Source organism: Crocuta crocuta, unplaced genomic scaffold (assembly GCF_008692635.1).
Source record: "Crocuta crocuta isolate KB4526 unplaced genomic scaffold, BGI_CrCroc_1.0 scaffold124, whole genome shotgun sequence".
NCBI classification, from domain to species: domain Eukaryota; kingdom Metazoa; phylum Chordata; class Mammalia; order Carnivora; family Hyaenidae; genus Crocuta; species Crocuta crocuta.
This window is the reverse complement of record NW_027551573.1, coordinates 9,898,807-9,916,018: the sequence shown is the minus strand read 5'-3', so window position 1 is coordinate 9,916,018 and position 17,212 is coordinate 9,898,807. Positions and strand designations below refer to the sequence as shown.

At 39.8% G+C, this 17,212-nt stretch overlaps 1 protein-coding gene across 1 annotated transcript in view; it reads left to right on the top strand.

The window, feature by feature from the left end:
- LONP2 (lon peptidase 2, peroxisomal) overlaps positions 1-17,212 on the top strand; it is a 96,962-nt gene that overhangs the window by 68,772 nt on the left and 10,978 nt on the right. Inside the window, exon 13 of the mRNA XM_077751384.1 lies at positions 13,692-13,834. Within this exon, the coding sequence (XP_077607510.1) occupies positions 13,692-13,834 (143 nt within the window). The remainder of the gene's footprint in view (positions 1-13,691; positions 13,835-17,212) is intronic.

Sequence of the window (17,212 nt, the reverse complement as noted above, 5' to 3'; positions counted from 1 at the left end):
AAATATGCAGCCACAAATGCCTTGGCAGCTCGGGTCAGTAACTTGAATCTAAGTTGCATTTAGCACACTTCCTCTGGCTGGGAGCATGGTTTTCTGGAAAAGATTAACCTGAAACTGACAGCACAAATTATAGAGTTGGAAATATTCAGGTTTTTCTGATTTGTTTTTAAGATACTTTGTTTTCTCCTTTCTGCCTTCCCAAGAGAAAGCTCTCAGAAGCCTTGTATCCATGGTCAGTTTAGCCACAAGGCACATACTTGTACTATCTTGTAAGAAATGACAAAGCCAGTTACAATCTCAGCATCTCATCTCATTTTTTAAAGCAGACTCAGTTAAAAAAAAAAAAAGTAGTTTTTATAACTGCAACCATACATAGCTTCCTCTTCATACCTAAATGCAGTCTGTATCCATATATACATACCCACACTTAAGAGTTGAGATATAAACAGTATTCCCCTTCATTGGTTCATGGACGACCTGTCTGCCAACTAGCTGTTCACACACCTAGTGACACACCTTCTGCACCCATGCACACAAATAACAATTCAAGTGAATTTCATTTTGCTCCTGCTTCAGAATTCAGGAGCCCAGCATGATTGGATTCAACTTCCAAGAAAACGGTTTAATCATTCAGTAATAATATTATTATGTAATTAATCTTCACTAATTAAATATGTTTATGCTTACTTCACAAAGTCAGCATTAAGAAAAATAATCTTTTGGCAAATCAAAGTAATCATTGCTTTGGTGATTTGTCATTTGTCCAGAGATTTTACAAAGATTTATTTCAGCGGGCATAACTGAACAGCTACATTGTGTGAGGCACTGTGATGAGTTGGTGTGGCAAGGTTAGAGCTCATCTCGCTCATCTCATTCTACTGATAAGGAACCTAGGGCCCAGTTTCTTACACAAGGTTTTGCTCCATAACTGTTGAGTTATGGTCTGGGTGCTGTTCACTGCTTCAGCCTAAAAGGTGTTCTAGAATAGTGGGAACTACAATGAGAAAAGTGATACAGCATCTGTTGTGGTGATCTCACGTAACTCTTAGAAGTTAGGAATTTGCTTAATTTGTGATGCAGGCCAGTAAAGATGTGAAAGTGTGGAAGTGATGTAATCAGAGCAGTGATTTCAATTCATTTTCAGGTAGTGAAGACAGACACAGCTTACCTTGGAGATTTTGAGGGCTTGGGTCCAGACCACCACCATAAAGTGAATCAAATGAATTTTTTACTTCCCAGTACCTATAAAAGTTATATTTACACTATTTGCACTATCCTGTAGTCTGTTAAGTGTGAAGTGTCTTAAAAATAATATATATACTTTAATTTAAAAATATTTCATTCCTAAAAATGTTAACCATCATAGCTTTCAGTGAATCATAATCATAATTTTTGCTGGTGGAAGATCTTGCCTCAGTGATGATAGCTGCTGTTCAGGGTAGTGGCTGGTGAAGGTTTGGGGTAGCTGTGGTAGTTTCTTAAAATAAGACAGCAGTGAAGTTTGCCACATTGATTGTTCCTTTCACAAATGATTGCTCAGTAGCATGCGATGCTGTTTGGTAGCATTTACCCATGGTAGAACTTCTTTCCAAATTGGGAGTCTGTCCCCTCAAACCTTGCCACTGCTGTATCAAATAACTTCATGTAATACTCTGAACCACCTGTTCTCATTTCAAGAATCTTTACTGTATCTTCACCAGAAGTAGATTTCATCTGAAGAAACCATTTTCTTTGTTCATCCATAAGAAGCAACTTCTCATCCATTAACATTTTGTCATGAGATTGCAGCAGTTCAGTCCCATTTCCAGGCTCCACTTCTAATTCTGATTCTCTTATCCTTTCCACATCTGCAGATACTTCTCCAATGAAATCTTGAACCGCTCAAAGTCACCTGTGAGGATTGGAATCAACTTTTCCAAACTCCTGTACATGTTGATATTTTGACCTCTTCCCATGAGTTACAAGTGTTCTTAATGCCTTCCATAATGAATGGTGAATCCTTTCCAGATTTTCAGTTTACTTTGCTCAGATCCATCAGAGGAATCACTAATCTATGGCAGCTATAATCTCACAAAAATGAATTTCTTAAATAAGATTCAAAAGTCAAAATTACTCCTTGATCCATGAGCTGCATAATGGATATTGTTTTAGCATATATGAGAACAGCGTTAATCTCCTACATCATCATCAGAGGTCTTGTGTGACCAGGTGCATTGTCAGTGAGCAGCAGTATTTGGAGAGGAATCTTTTTTTCTGAGTAGTGGATCTTAACAGGGGCCTTAAAATATTCAATCAACCGTGTTGTAAATAGATGTGCTGTCATTCAAGCTTTGTGGTTTTATTTCTGGAACACAGGCAAAGTAGATTTAGCCTAATTCTTAAGGGCCCAAGGATTCTTGGAGTGGTAACTGAGCATTGACTTCAACTTAAAGTTACCAGCTACATTAGCTCCTAACAAGAGAGTCATCTGTCCTTTGAAGCTCTAAAGGCATGGACTTTTCCTCTCTACCAGTAAAAGTCCTTAATGGCATCTTCTTTCAATGGAAAGCTGTTTCATCTACATTGAAAATCTGTTTTTACTATAGCCACCTTCATTAATTATCTTAGCTGGATCTTCTGGATAACCTGTTACAGCTTCTTCATCAGTACTTGTTGCTTCTCCTTGTGCTGTTATGTTATAGGGATGGTTATTTTCCTTAAACCTCATGAACCAACTACTCCTAGCTTCAGACTTTTCTTCTGAAGCTTCCTCACCTCTCTCAGCCTGCACAGAATTAAAGAGACTTAGGGCCTTGGCTCTGGATTGGGCTTTGGCTTAAGGGAATGTGTGCCTGGTTTGATCTTCTCTCCAGACCACTCAAGCTTTGTCCATATCAGCAATAAGGCTGTTTAACTTTTATCATTCATGTGTTCACTGGAGTAACACTTTAAATTTCCTTCAGGAACTGTTCCTTAACATTTACAACTTGGCTGCTTGGCCAAGAGGGTCGGCTTTCAGCCTTTCTTGGCTTTAGACATGCCTCCCTCACTGAGCCTAATCATTTTTACCTTTTGACTTAAAGTGTATGTGTGACTCTTCCTTTCACTTGAACACTTAGAGGCTATTGTATGGTTATTGATTAGCCTAATCTCAGTATTGCTGTGTCTCTGGGAACAGGAAGGCCCAAGGAGAGGGAGAAGATGGGAATGGCCGTCGTTAGCAATCAGAACACATAACATTTACCGATTAAATTCACCCTGTTACATGGGCGTGATTTGTGGTGCCCCAAAATAATTACAGTAGTAACAGCAAAGATCACTGATCACAGACCACCATGTAATAATGATGAAAAAGTAAAATGCTGTGAGAATTGCTGAAATGTGGCACAGAGACAAAGTGAGCAAATCCTTTGGGAAAAATGGTGCTTACAGACATCCTCTAAGCAGGATGTACAGGCTAGTAAATGTCAGAGTCAAGATTCTAACCTAGGTAGACTAGCTCGAAGGCTAAACTTAGTGGATATACTGTTCTTTCATTATTCCTATATATCCTGTGTCCGTTGCCCCTGTAACAACTGTTTGAAGTGTAGATACTATTTCTCTCATCTTAGAAGAGAAAGTGAAAGCTTAAAATGATAAGGGAAATGAACATTCTGGACAGGAAAAAAGAAAGCAATTCTATTTATAATAGCAGATGGGAATCAAAACTACAATGAGATATCACCTCACACCTGTCAGAATGACTGAGATCAAAAACACAGAACAACAGGTGTTGGCGAATATTTAGATATAGAAAAAGGAACCCTCTTGCACTGTTGGTGGGAATGCAAGCTGGTATGGTGGAAAATAGTATGAAGATTCCTCAAAAAATTAAAAATAGAACTGCCCTACAATCTAGTAATCGCACTACTGAGTATTTACACAGAAAATACAAAAACAGTAATTCAGAGGGGTACATACACCCCTATGTTTATTGCATCATTATTTACAATAGCCAAACTATGGAAACAGCCCAAGTGTCCATTGACTAATGATTGGATAAAGAAGTTGTGGTGTATACATACACAGTGGAATATTTTTCAGCCATAAAAAGAATGAGGTCTTGTGATTTACAACAATGTGGGTAGAGCTAGCGAGTATAATGCTAGATGAAATAAGTCAGAGAAAGATAAATACCATATGATTTCACTCATATGCAGAATTTAAGAACTAAAACAAGCAAAGGAAAAAAACAAAAGACAAACCAAGAAACAGACTTTCAACTATTGAGAACAAACTGTTGGCTGTACTAGATGGGAGGTGCAAGCAGGAATGGGAGAAATAGGGGATTGGTATTAAAGATTACACTTATCATAATGAGAAAAAACAAAATGGAAAAACAAATTCCATTTACAGTAACATCTAATAGAATTGAATACATAAGAATAAATCTCATCAAGGAGGTGAAAGATACCAAACATTACTGGAAAGAAATTTTAAAAGGCCTAATAAATGAAAGTATAGATAGAAGGACTTAACATTGTTGAGATCTACAGTTTCAGTGTAGTCTACAGATTCAGTACAGTCTCTTCTGGAACTTCAAGTCTTTTTGAGAGAAATGGAAAAATCGATCTTCAAATTCATTAGGAATTGCAGCAGGCCCCAGCTACCCAAAGAAATCTTGAAAAAGATCAAAATGGAGGACTCTCACCTCCTGACTTTGAATCTTCTGTTAACCTACATTAATTAAGATGGTATGATACTGGAATAAAGACAGACAGACCAGTAGAATAGAATAGAGAGCACAGAAATAAAGGCTTNAACTAATTTGACAATAAACTATTTGTAAAAAAAAGAAAGAAAGAAAAAAGAAAAATGTTATTACCAAAAAAAAAAAAAAAGAAAGGCTCACATATATGGTCAGTTGATTTTTATCAAGGATGCCAAGACCATTCAATAAGGAAAGTCTTTTTAACAGGTAGTGCTGGGAAAATGCTTTTCACATGCAAAAGAATGAAGTTAGGCCCTTTCAAAACAAACAAATACAAAATTAATACAAAATTAAAATTTGATCAGTGTCCTAAATTTGAGAGCTTAAGTTATAAACTCTTAGATAAAACATTGGGGAAAATCTTCATGACATTAGATTTTACAATGAAATTATGGATAGAACACTAAAAGACACCATCAAGAAAGTTAAAAAAAAAATACCCCACAGAATGGAAGAAAATATTTGCAAATCATATATCTGATTAGGGATTGATATCCAGAAATGTATAAAAAAACTCCTGCAACTTTAACCAACAAAAGCAACTCAATTCAAAAATGATCAAAGGACTTGAATAGACATTTCAAAGAAGATAGGCAGATGGCCAATAAGCACATGGAAAGATGCTCAACATCACTAGTTAGTAAATCAAATGAAAACCACAGTGAGATACTACTTCATGCCTATAAGAAAAAACAGGAAAATAAAAAGCATTGGTAAAGATGTAGAGAAATTAGAACCTTCATGCATTGTTGGAAGGAGCATAAAATGGTGTAGCTGCTGTGGAAAACCATTCATCAGTCCCTCAAAAAGTAAACCATATAACCCAGAAATTCCACTTCTAGGTGTATATCCAAAAGGGTGTGGAACACATGGACTCAAACAGATACCAGTGTTCACAGCAACATTATTCACAATAGCCAAAAGACGCAAACAACTCAGTTGTCCATCAGTAGATGACTTGATAAGCAAAATGTGATAGATACATACAGTGGGAAAAAAGGATGAAAATTTGATGCTACAACATGACTAGGCTTAGAAAACCTTGTGCTAAGTGAATAAGCCAGACACAGAAGGCAAATATTCTGTGATTCCATATATTGAGTTACCTAGGATAGGCACATTCGTAAAGACAGAAAAGTAGAATAGAACGGTGGATAAAGAGGGAGGTATTATTTAATGGCTACAGAGTTTATATGGAGATGATGAAGTAGTTTGGGTATACATGGTGGTAATGGTTATATCAGCATTGCAAATGTATTTAGTTCCACTGAATTGTATTCTTGCAGATGGTTAAAATCCATATTATATGATACATATGTTACCATAATAAAAAGTTTTTAAAAAGTTAAGGAAATTTCTCAAAGTCATAGAGCTTACAGGTGGAAAGAGCTGGACCACAAACTCAGGCTCTCTTGACTCCAAGGGCTCTTGGAGGTAAGGAGGGTGAGTTGTACATCTACTGTATATTTCTGAGGATCTACCCAAAGACAAGAATACTGAAAATGGACGTTTCGTGTTTTTGTACCTAAAGCAATATGGTGTATTTGTATATCTGTCTGAGACCCTAAGATCTTTTTAATTGAAAAATATTAGCTACTCAAGATGGTTAAGAGTTGGCTGCTGGGAAGATCTATCACTCTTAATAGCAAAATCATCACTATCATACAAATATAAAATGACCACACATGAAAAGATTTTTATTAACCTATTAACAGTTGGTTTTCTGGTGATCCAGAAAGTGCACACATACCTACAGAGGCAGTCAAGAATGCTGAAATGTGCAAAACCAGCATCTTGGGAAAGGGAGAGGATCTGCTGTACCTGTACTGGACAAAGTTCACTTTCATTTCTGTGGACGAGCATCATTTGCATTACTCTCTGGTTACTATACATACAGAATTGAAAAATAGCTTCAAAGCAGTAAGACACAGACCGGCTAGAAGAATACACTGGACAGAATACACAGCAGTCTCTTTCCACCCATTTCCAAGTCTTTCATAAGTTTTTGTTTTGTTTTACAAAACTCATAAAAGAAAATCCTTGTCTGTATTACCACTTAGGTTGATTATTTCCAGTTAGGAAGAAAATAACCTAATCTCTAAATTTCCCACCTGGCTGCCTTGTTATGTCAAGGAGCTCTTGAAATACAGTTTTTCTAAACTGGACAGCAGGGTTGGAACAAAAGAGGTAACCTTGGCCAGGAGCCAGGAATCCTGGTACTGTCTCTGATTTGCTGTGCAATTTGCTGTGCATTTAAGACAGCTGGTTTAACTTCCCTGGCTCTCAGTTTCCTTGAGTATAAAATGGAGAGCTGGGCCAGCTTTGACTTTCTGCCTGGGCTTTGAAATTTTATATATCATGGTTTTCTCCTATGCTTATTGAATTCCTGATTCTTCCTGAATTCTGCTAATCCTCAGAATGGGACCCAAACATTCTCAGGAAACTATTCCCCATGGACATTGTATTAATATGACAGAAACAGGTAGTATTCATTTCTTTGAAGAATTAACCCTGTGTTTGGGTCCTGGTGATTGTTGGCTGCAGTTAACAGTATTATGGTATACTCCATTCTTTCCTCCTCCAACTCTACCCTGCCAGCATTAAAAACCCACTCTTCGGGGGGCACCTGGGTAGCTCAGTCTGTTAAGTGTCCGACTTCAGCTCAGGTCATGATCTCGCAGTTTATGAGTTTGAGCCCCATGTCGGGCTCTGTGCTGACAGATCAGAGCCTGGAGACTGGTTTGGATGTGTCTCCCCCTCTCTCTGTCCCTCCCATGCTCATGCTCTGTCTCTCAATAATAGATAAACATAAAATTTTTTTTTTAAAAAACCTCTTTGTGAAAATGAACACTCCTTCCATAATCAAGATGAAAGGGTTTCTACTATCGCTATGCCAGAAAATGTAGCTTTTGAGCTCATGAGCTGGCACTTGAGATTGTAGTGCATGCTTGACGTTAAGCAGAGTACAGAGAATAAGTGATAACTAAAATGTTCTGTCTGCAGTAAAGATGATTATAGAAGACCTAGGGCTGTCTGTGGTTTCCTCAATTTTCATTTCCCCTACATTCTGGGGAATTGTACGTTAGTAGCTTTTTTGGGTTCTTGGCCTCTGCTACTTTCCATTGGTTAGATCACCTGCCAAGAGACACTATTTGCCACAAGATTTATTCAGAAAACAAGAAACTTTTTTCTTTTTAACACAAAGCTACTGGCATTTCCAGAGGTATTATAGCCCTGTATTCTTCTTCCTTATCTCCCTTCTTAATGTCTTCCTCTCTCCTTCCTTCCCACAGTGATTCTTGGGCTTTTGGGCCTGCTTTCATTTAAGTCATGCTCCTCTGTGAGGGGGAAATGTGGGTGGAAAGGAGCACTCGATCCAATCGTGTCCCAGGGACAGCTGCTCAGGAAAGCCTAATCCTTTCTCATGAGGCGTTTGTAGCTATAGAGTATCCTTTCCTAATAACCGTGTGACATCAACTCCAGAGCCTGGCTTAGCCCCCACTGCATTCTTGCTGTGCCAGCAGCCATCACCACAGCACACGTCTGTTTGTTGTGCTGCAGGGGGGCCACGGTTGAGCAGAGCAACTGACTGCATTGCAGGTTGTGCCCCAGAGTGCTGCTCCCTTATCTGCTCCCTTCATGCAGTGAAACTCCTTGGTTATTCCCTGACCATCCTGGCTGTGTCCTGAATTAGACTCTTAAAACAGGCTGATAACGGGGATGAAAGAAGAGCTTGGAGACATCTCTGAGCAGAGTTAATCAACAAGAAGAACTTCAGTTTCCTCCCACTTTTAGAGCAGTTTTATTTAAGTAAAGAAATATTTGAAGTAGAGTGAGGTTGAGCTAGCTTATTTTACTCATTTTACTTTTCCACATCCTTTCTTTTAACCCCTATTTTATAGCACTTTATTACTTTTAAGAATATTTCTATATTTAAGTTATTTCAATAATTTCAAAATTATTTCTAAACAAAATTTTGGTAATGTAATAGTCATATATATTATAGCATATTGAAGAATCTTGAGTTTTGATTTCTTTTTCTTTTTTTCTTACATATGTTAAATTTATGTGATTCCCAGCCATTCTGTGACTGTGTCAAAGCCCTATCTCTGGGGCCCTGGGTGGAATTAGGTTGCATTTTGTCTTCTGCTAACAAAAGTGGCTAGAGTAAGACCTGCAAGTCTTAGCAGAGTCTGTGTAAAATATTTCTCCAACTATATAATTCACTTCCTCTTATTTACACATATTTGACTTTAAACATTGCTAAATTCTCCCAGTGACTCCATGAGGGTTACTATAATTATTATGGTTTTACAGATTAGAAAAACCAGAGACAGAGGTAAAGTAACTTTTTTCAAGGCCGTCTAGGAAGTCAGAGCAGGATTGGAGACTTTGATTGACCATTTCATCATGTAATCTTAATCTCATAACTCAGGGAATAACTTTAACATTTTGGACTATAGCATGTCATTCATTCTCATATATATTACTATATTTTATTTTTTAGTGTTTATTTTTTGAGACAGACAAAGCGTGAGCAGGGGGAGGGCAGAGGAAGAGGGAGACATAGAATCCGAATGAGGCTCCAGGCTTTGAGCTGTCAGCACAGAGCCCAACATGGGGCTAAAACCCATGAACCGTGAGATCATGACCTGAGCTGAAGTCAGATGCCTAACCTGCTGAGCCACCCTGGTGCCCCAATTTTTTTATTTTATTTTTATTAATTTTAAGTGTTTGTTTATATTTGAGAGAGAGAGCATGAACCAGGGATGAGGCAGAGAGAGAGGAGACACAGAATCTGAAGCAGGCTCCAGGCTCTGCCTGAGCTGTCAGCACAGGGCCTGTCACAGGGCTGGAATCCACGAACTGTGTAGTCATGACCTGAGCCAAAGTCGGACGTTTAACCAACTGTGCCATCCAAGTGTTCCTATTTTATTTTTTAATGTTTGTTTATTTTTGAGAGAGAGAGAGTGAGTGAACAGGGGAGGGCAGAGACAGATACTGAATCCAAAGTAGGCTCTAGGCTCTGAACTGTCAGCACAGAGCCGGACGCTCATGTATATTTATATTATGTTATATTGGTAAAAATTGTGCCATGTGAAAGTGGATACTCTCCCCTTTCTACAAATTGACATTGTTTCAAAAGAATTTTCTCACATTACTTTAAAACTCTTGGGAAACAATCTTAGTGACTGTGTAGTATTTTATTGGATAGATGTTCCACAGTTTTACTTAACCATATTCCTAATTTGAGTATCTATATTAGATCTAATTTTCTATTGGACCTAAATATAGCCAGTGCTGCAGCAGGTAGGTTTGTTGTCAAAACCGTTGCCTACATAACACTTGTCTACACCTCTCATTGTGACCTTAAAGACCGGTTCCTGCAAAATCGGACCGCTGGGTCCGAGAGTGTGAATATTTGGGAGTCTTTCAGTGTATTGACAAATGGCTTTTCTGAAAGATTGAATCACTTTTTAGATTTCCATAAGCTCAGTGTTTGGGAAGACCTCTTCACTTTCTTTAACACTGATCTTTGTCATTTCTTAAACTTCTTTGCTCATTAGTTTAATTTGGTAGCCAGGAAATGGTATCTTGCTTTTATAATTTACATTTCTTTGCTGCTTGGTGAAACCATCCTCTTTCACATGACTGTTGGCCGTTTAGGAAGCACTTGCAGGACAGGGCATGTGTTATGTCAACAGAGATTGAACTTTTTTTTAATTGTTGCTGTTTGCCTTGCCTTAAAAAGCACCCCTTGCTGGGATGCTACAGTCGGGGGCAAGGCCAGTAGTGAACCGTTGGGACTCTGCCCCTGTCTTCTCTTGGTACTGATCCCCCTGATGTGGGGAAGGGACCTGGCACTAGAGCTGAGTGCTTGAAACTTTGTGCTTAGGATACTGGGCTTTCATCTATAACCCAGGCTTCATGCCTTGAATGGCATCTTTGGAGGCACCTGGGTGGCTTAGTTGGTTAAGTGTCTGACTTCGGCTCAGGTCATGATCTCACGGTTTGTGGGTTTGAACCCCACGTCAGGCTTTGTGCTGACAGCTAGCTCAGAGCCTGGAGCCTATTTCAGGTTCTGTATCTCCCTCTCTCTGACCCTCCTCTGTTCACACTGTCTCTCTCTCTCTCTCTCTCTCTCTCTCTCTCTCTCTCTCTCTGTNCTCTCTCTGCCCCTCCTCTGTTCACACTGTCTCTCTCTCTCTCTCTCTCTCTCTCTCTCTCTCTCTCTCTCTGTCTCTCTCTCAGATGTAAATAAAACATTAAAAAAAAATTGAATGGCATCTTTGTTAAGATGATGTTTTGGTTGGTTGCTTTAATGAGGAATTGAAGTGTGAATTCTCTGAATTTTTGGTAGCTCCTTACTCTCACTTTGCAGTACATGTAGATCCTAGTGGATGATTCTTAAAATCCAGTGCTGGCCTGTCGTTCCTGATTAGCCAGCACCATCTTTTTGGTGTGAGCTTTAGTTCTCTAGGTTTGTATTCTAATGGTGGAACATATTGAAGCACAGATTAGTTTTAAGTTTATTGAATGTTTCATAACTCAGTTGCTGCTCCTAAAGCCTGAAGTAAATTGCCATCTTTTATCTTAATGAGGCCTAGTTTTGTTAGAAATATCTCTCCCCACCGCCACTCCCTCCATGCTCCAAGCCCTGAGTTCACTACCCCACTTGGAAAGGGATTGGATGTCCTGAAGCATTGGTTACGTAATTGTGGATTGGCTTTCACCCTTCCAGCATGACTTCCTCCTGTGATCGTGAATTCCAGGCTGGCAGCAGTAATTAGATCTCAGGAAAGCCCATCCAGCAGCACACCAGGAGAAAGGGCCTCACGGCCTCTTCTGTGTATAGGCTGAAGTTTCAGAACCCTTCATTTTTAGGGTACAGCAGTAGCCTTACACAAGTGATGCTTTTCTTTCTGTGTATTAATTTTAATTAAGCAGTAACACCTGCTTTCTGTGCTGCTTTGAAATCTAATGGAGCTCATCTGGCTGTTGAAGTGCCTTCCTGCCCTCCTTACTGATACTGCTCGGACAGGCTGTACACAGAGCAGCAAGCAGAAAACCTCCCATTTCCACAAGCTGCTGAGTAACCCAGTGATTGCTGCAGTTAGTGAGACAGAAAAGTGCTATGGGAAGTTGGAGACATCAGGGAAGACTTCCTAGGATCCAAACTTTGAAAGCTGAAATGACGTTATGAAGAAATGACTATAGAATAGATATAACTCCAGACTTACATTTAAGGTACAACACATGCATTGCACTTGGCAGTCTACAGAGGATTTTCTCCTGAATTCTATAGAGATAGATAGCGCAGGGTTTAATGCTGGGCCTACAGTCTGATGGCCAGAAAGAGGCAAAAAAGCTGAGTTCTTGTCTGTTTTCTGCCCTGTATCTCTCATGATTCAGCCTTGCAGAGGAGCCCGTAAGGCCCTGTAGGAGAGCAGATGAAGGGAGCCATTCACAGTGAGGGTCATAGCAAGGTTGTTCTACACGGGGGCTCATTTAGGAACATCCCAGGATGTCTCCAGTTATCATTAGAGTCTAAAATTAGGGTCTAATATTGTTAAACATGTTTAGGAATCACTTTTAGAAGGAAAGGAGTTAGTGAAAAACAATTCTTTTAACTTCATGAGATATCAGAATAGAAGAATCACAGCAAAAATAAAATAGGGGTGACTTTAGAATGACAATATATCGAGTGTTACTGTAATCATTTCCAGAAGGAAGGGTATATATCTATAAAAAAAAAAGTCATGAAAGATGCCCTAAACATTTCATGAGACACTGGGTGTTGTATGTAAGCCAATTTGACAATAATTATATTTAGATATTTTTTTATTTAAAAATTAAAAAACATTTTCTGAGATAGTACAAGAACTAGAAGAATTATGTATGGCAAAGCTAAAAGAAGAGCAGAACTAGGAATGAGGATGAATACAAGTCAGATATTCTGTAGTTTTCTAATGTTTTTATTTTTGAGAGAGAGAGAGAGAGCGTTTGTGCGCCAGCCGGGTGGGGTAGAGGGCGCCTGGATCCAAAACCAGCTTCACACTGACAGCAGCAAGCCCAATGCAGGGCTCCAACTCCAGAGCTGTGAGATCATGACCTGAGTCAAAGTTAGACATTTAACAGACTGAGCCACCCAGGCGTCCCTCATGTATGTTAAACATCTATTTTTTAGGTTTCTGGCTAAGTAACATTTTTCTTCCCTCAAACTGGAATTACAGAGACCAGTAGAAAGTGGTCTGATAGGTCAGTTGGCTCTTGCTCCTTGTATGTCTAGGCTCAAACCAAAATGAGTCCATACTCTAACAAGTTGTTAGCAAGCAGCGCTCTTAGGCAGGTAAAGAGAATAGTCCTTCATTTGGGGCATTTCAGACCAGGCTTCATATTTTCTTACCCTGGCACTGCCATTATATTTGTTTTTATTGGAAAGTGATAATCTTGGAGTTGAGCTATATGTTTACCAAAAGAAGCACTGCTTATACTGGGATCTGTCATTTCCAAGTTCATGCTGCCTGTCAGGGACACCTGATGGAACTCCTCTGAAGAGGGAATTCAAAACTGTGTTCCATTGATCTAATGAAATTATACAAAGTAACCTATTGCATTTGGCCCTTCAGTATCTGTTCTCTAAAGTTGAACAGAGCCAGGCATTGTTCCTAGCTTAAGAATATAATAAAAGAAGACAGGCAAAGTTGTGCCTTAGGGGTAGAGGACAAACAGGTTTGAATAAACGAACAAGACAATACATTACATCACCTTCAAGGGGCTCTTGAAAGACTGATTCTCTGCCGGGGTTCTGTAGATCACAAGGTGAATTTTTGTGCCTGAATAAATGCATAAAAGTGACTGATCTGTTAAATCAGTCTGTGCTTCTGTTTAATGTATACTGCTAATGAATTTGCAAAGCTGCCAATCTCTGAGAATCTCTAAATATATTTTTCTCTCTTAGGTTGCAAAGAACACATCTTAGAAGATGCAAAACCTGAGTCTATCAGTGACACTACGGACTTAGCCCTACCACCCGAAATGCCGATTTTGATTGATTTCCATGCTCTGAAAGACATCCTTGGGCCCCCCATGTATGAAATGGAGGTGATCATTCTCATTTCCTTTGTTGATACCCACCAGTTTACTCTGATGGTTGCTTCACAGGTTGGGAGAGAGAGAGAACCAGGTGATTTGGGAGGCTGAATTTTGTTTGGAGATTGGAAACTTTTTTTCTCTGTGGTGTTGAATTTTAGTGCTGTATGTGATGGTAATGCTGTTTAGACAGCCAGGGACCCTGGCCAGACCCTCTTCTGGATACCCGATCTGGTATCATTCTCTACCTTCTCGTTCCATTTTATGAACAATGTCTTTGACTTTCCTCCTCAGAATTCATATTCCTATTTCTATTAAGGATTTTTTGTGTGTGCTTTCAAAGGCTTGGGAGACAGTAGGCAAACAGCTTCGTACAAAATATCTGAAAACATGAACCTAGCATTAGCCTCAGACTTCCTGCTAGGGCAGACCCAGATGACATCTTTCAAGTATCTGTCATTTCATTATTAATAAGTTTTTAAAAAGTTTCTTTTAGGCCCAAACCACGCAGCCCTATTTCCATCTTTCTCCCTAACTGCTCCTCACAGCAGACTGTCCAGTCAGAAAGGCCTGAGCCCTAAGACTGAGTTGAAGCAGCTGGATGGAGGGGTGTTGAATCTGTGCTTACTGAGGGATTTTGATACATTTTATAGGATTCTTATGTGGGCTTTTACAGGTCAGTTGCTAGAAAAAATTTGTATTATACTATTGAACATATCATCTTTCTTCAGAAGCTTCACCTTCTTCCTTTTGGTTTAAGGGGGGAAAAAAGATTTTCAGAAGAATAAATCTGATAAATTATACAGAAGACAATCTCTCCATCTGATGTGTAAAATCACTTACCAGGGGCACCTGGGTGGTGCAGTCGGTTAAGCTTCCAACTTCAGCTCAGGTCATGATCTCGCAGTACACAAGTTCAAGCCCTGCATCAGGCTCTGTGCGGACAGCTCAGAGCCTGGAGCCTGTTTCAGATTCTGTGTCTCCCTCGCTCTCTGCCCCTTCCCTGCTCACGTTCTGTCTCTCTCTCTCTCTCTCTCAAAAATAAATAAACATTAAAATAAAAATTTTAAAAATAATAAAATCACTTACCAGTAGATAGGATTTTCCTCAAGTGTTACAACTGAGGAGAGGAAAAGTAGTCACAAACCCATCTTGTTTATCTGTTTAAACTCTGAGTTGGTCATTAAAGCTAATGAGCCTCTCTATAAAACTCTGTTACAAGAATAGCACTTTGTACTCTCAACAGTAAATCTGGTCTTGAACAATCGAATCAGAGGCAAATTGGGTATTTGAATTTTTCAGTTATCGTGGGTTTAAATTTTGAAATGTTGTAAGAAATGGAGCAAAACTTCCCTTGGTGGAGAAAGTGAGTAAAACCTGCTTTTTTTTTTTGTTCTGAGAGAATGCAATTAATTGCCTTGAAAGTGAGGATGTAAACAGGTTCTGACTCCTGCGTTTCCAGTGGGCTTTTTTCTCTGAGATTTCTGGAACAGTGCGTTCCAGCAGTCCTTTGGGGGAATTTAAACTAGAGCAACAGATAAAACAAATTGATATATGTTTCTGTTGAATACACCCTTCTCTCCTGGCCGTTTCTGTTATTAGGTTTGGAAGCATTGTTGACATTCTTGGAGCTTTGGCAAAAAGCCAAAAGAACAGAAATGAGAAGTGTCACAAACACTGTTCAGCAGCTCTGAAGAAACTCATTTTATTTCCCCTTAGACATCTGAGCACTTTCACCAACATGAATCTGAAAGGTAGAGTCCAGTAGGCATTTTGCCTTTATAAATAGCATCTTAAAATGGTAGACCTGGTGTTTGGGAGTTTGGAACATTTCATTCATCTTTTCCACACTTGAGAGACTTCACCCTGTAGCCCAGGTTTTCTGTCTGCCTCTAATGGTCTGATGACCTTCAGCTCCAAACTTCTTAATCACCCTTGCCTGAGCTTTTGCATCTCCAAGTTAAGATTTATGGAACATCTTTGTATTATCCCTGACGGCCATGACTGTGCTTTACACTTCAAGAAGCTTGAAGAGATCAAATGAGATTAAATTCACATAAGTTACAAAGGGCAAAGTCAATATTCAAACTCAGACCAGCTGATGGCAAGTCTAGTATTCTTTCTGCTCTTCTCCAGTACTGTGTCATACCAAGCTAATTCCTGCCTTTCTCTGCTAAAAGAGAATGGCTTGAAGTATGGCAGTTCCAAAAATAAAAAAGCCATCTGCTGTACGTCAGATTTTTGTTTATATTCTTACCAAATGTAGTGCTGTGTTTTGGAATGGGAGAGGTTGGGATGGGTTTCTTGGCCACTTTTTATGTGTATCTGTTAGGTATCAAGCACCACAGAACACCGTCTAACAAGTAAGACATCTTTGAATCCTCAGTCATGGCCTCTTTCTAAGAACATTTGAGGAAGCAGGCTTAGAGTGTTTAAGTGACTTACGGGAAGACACAGCTTTTGCCAGAACTAAGATTTGGCTCAGGCCTGACTGACTCCAGAGGTGTGATCTGTCTCTCACATGTGAGAGATGGCGCACCGGCACCTTGGGAGGCCTCGGTTCTCGTAGGGATTCACAGTGGCCAGTCTCTGTCACTCTACTTCGTGCGCTCCTAGGTAAAAAGTCTGGAGAGAGATTACATTAGGAATGTTGGAGTATGTGTTGAGGTGATCCCACAGTGTTGTAAGGCACCTTTTTTGGTTTAAATGCCTATGTTCTCCATAAAGATAAAAGTCTAGGGCCTGTCATTTCTCATAGAGTTTCATTCATTCAGTAAATACACATTAAGGTGCTGCTGGCAAATACAGTAGAGAGCAGTCCGGACCCGGTCTCCCCTTTCACAATGCTTGCTTCCATCGCAAAGATGAACAGGTTCACACATAACTCCAAGTTGAGGTTGGTGCTGTGAGGAAGACACACAGGCGGGACTGACGTTGGGGCCACTCCTCTACACCACTGGAGACCCATTTATAGGTAGACTCGGCTTTGCTGGTGGATGATGGGGGGAACAAAGGAAACAGTCCTCAGGTGGGAGCAACGGGATCTTTCTATGGCAGTGCTGTCAGCTGAGGTGAGAAAGGCAGGCATGGAAAGCAAGGGCTGGTGCAGCCTCGTGAACATGTTAAGTGTGAAATGTCCAAGGCGCAGGAGAGGAGACGTAAGGACATGCAGGCCTGTGGCTCAGAGGAGAGGTCTAAAGTGGAGTGTAAATTTAAGAGCTGTCGGAAAAGAGAACATTTAAAGTCCTAGAAATGTTGAGGTCACCAGAGGGAAAAGTATACCTAGAAAAAAGCCCGTGGCCTTCGGGAAGGCCCTAAAAATGCCAACAGTTAGGGTCATGGAGAGGAAGAGGAGCCCTCGGGGGATGGGGCGGGGGGGGGGGGGGAGGA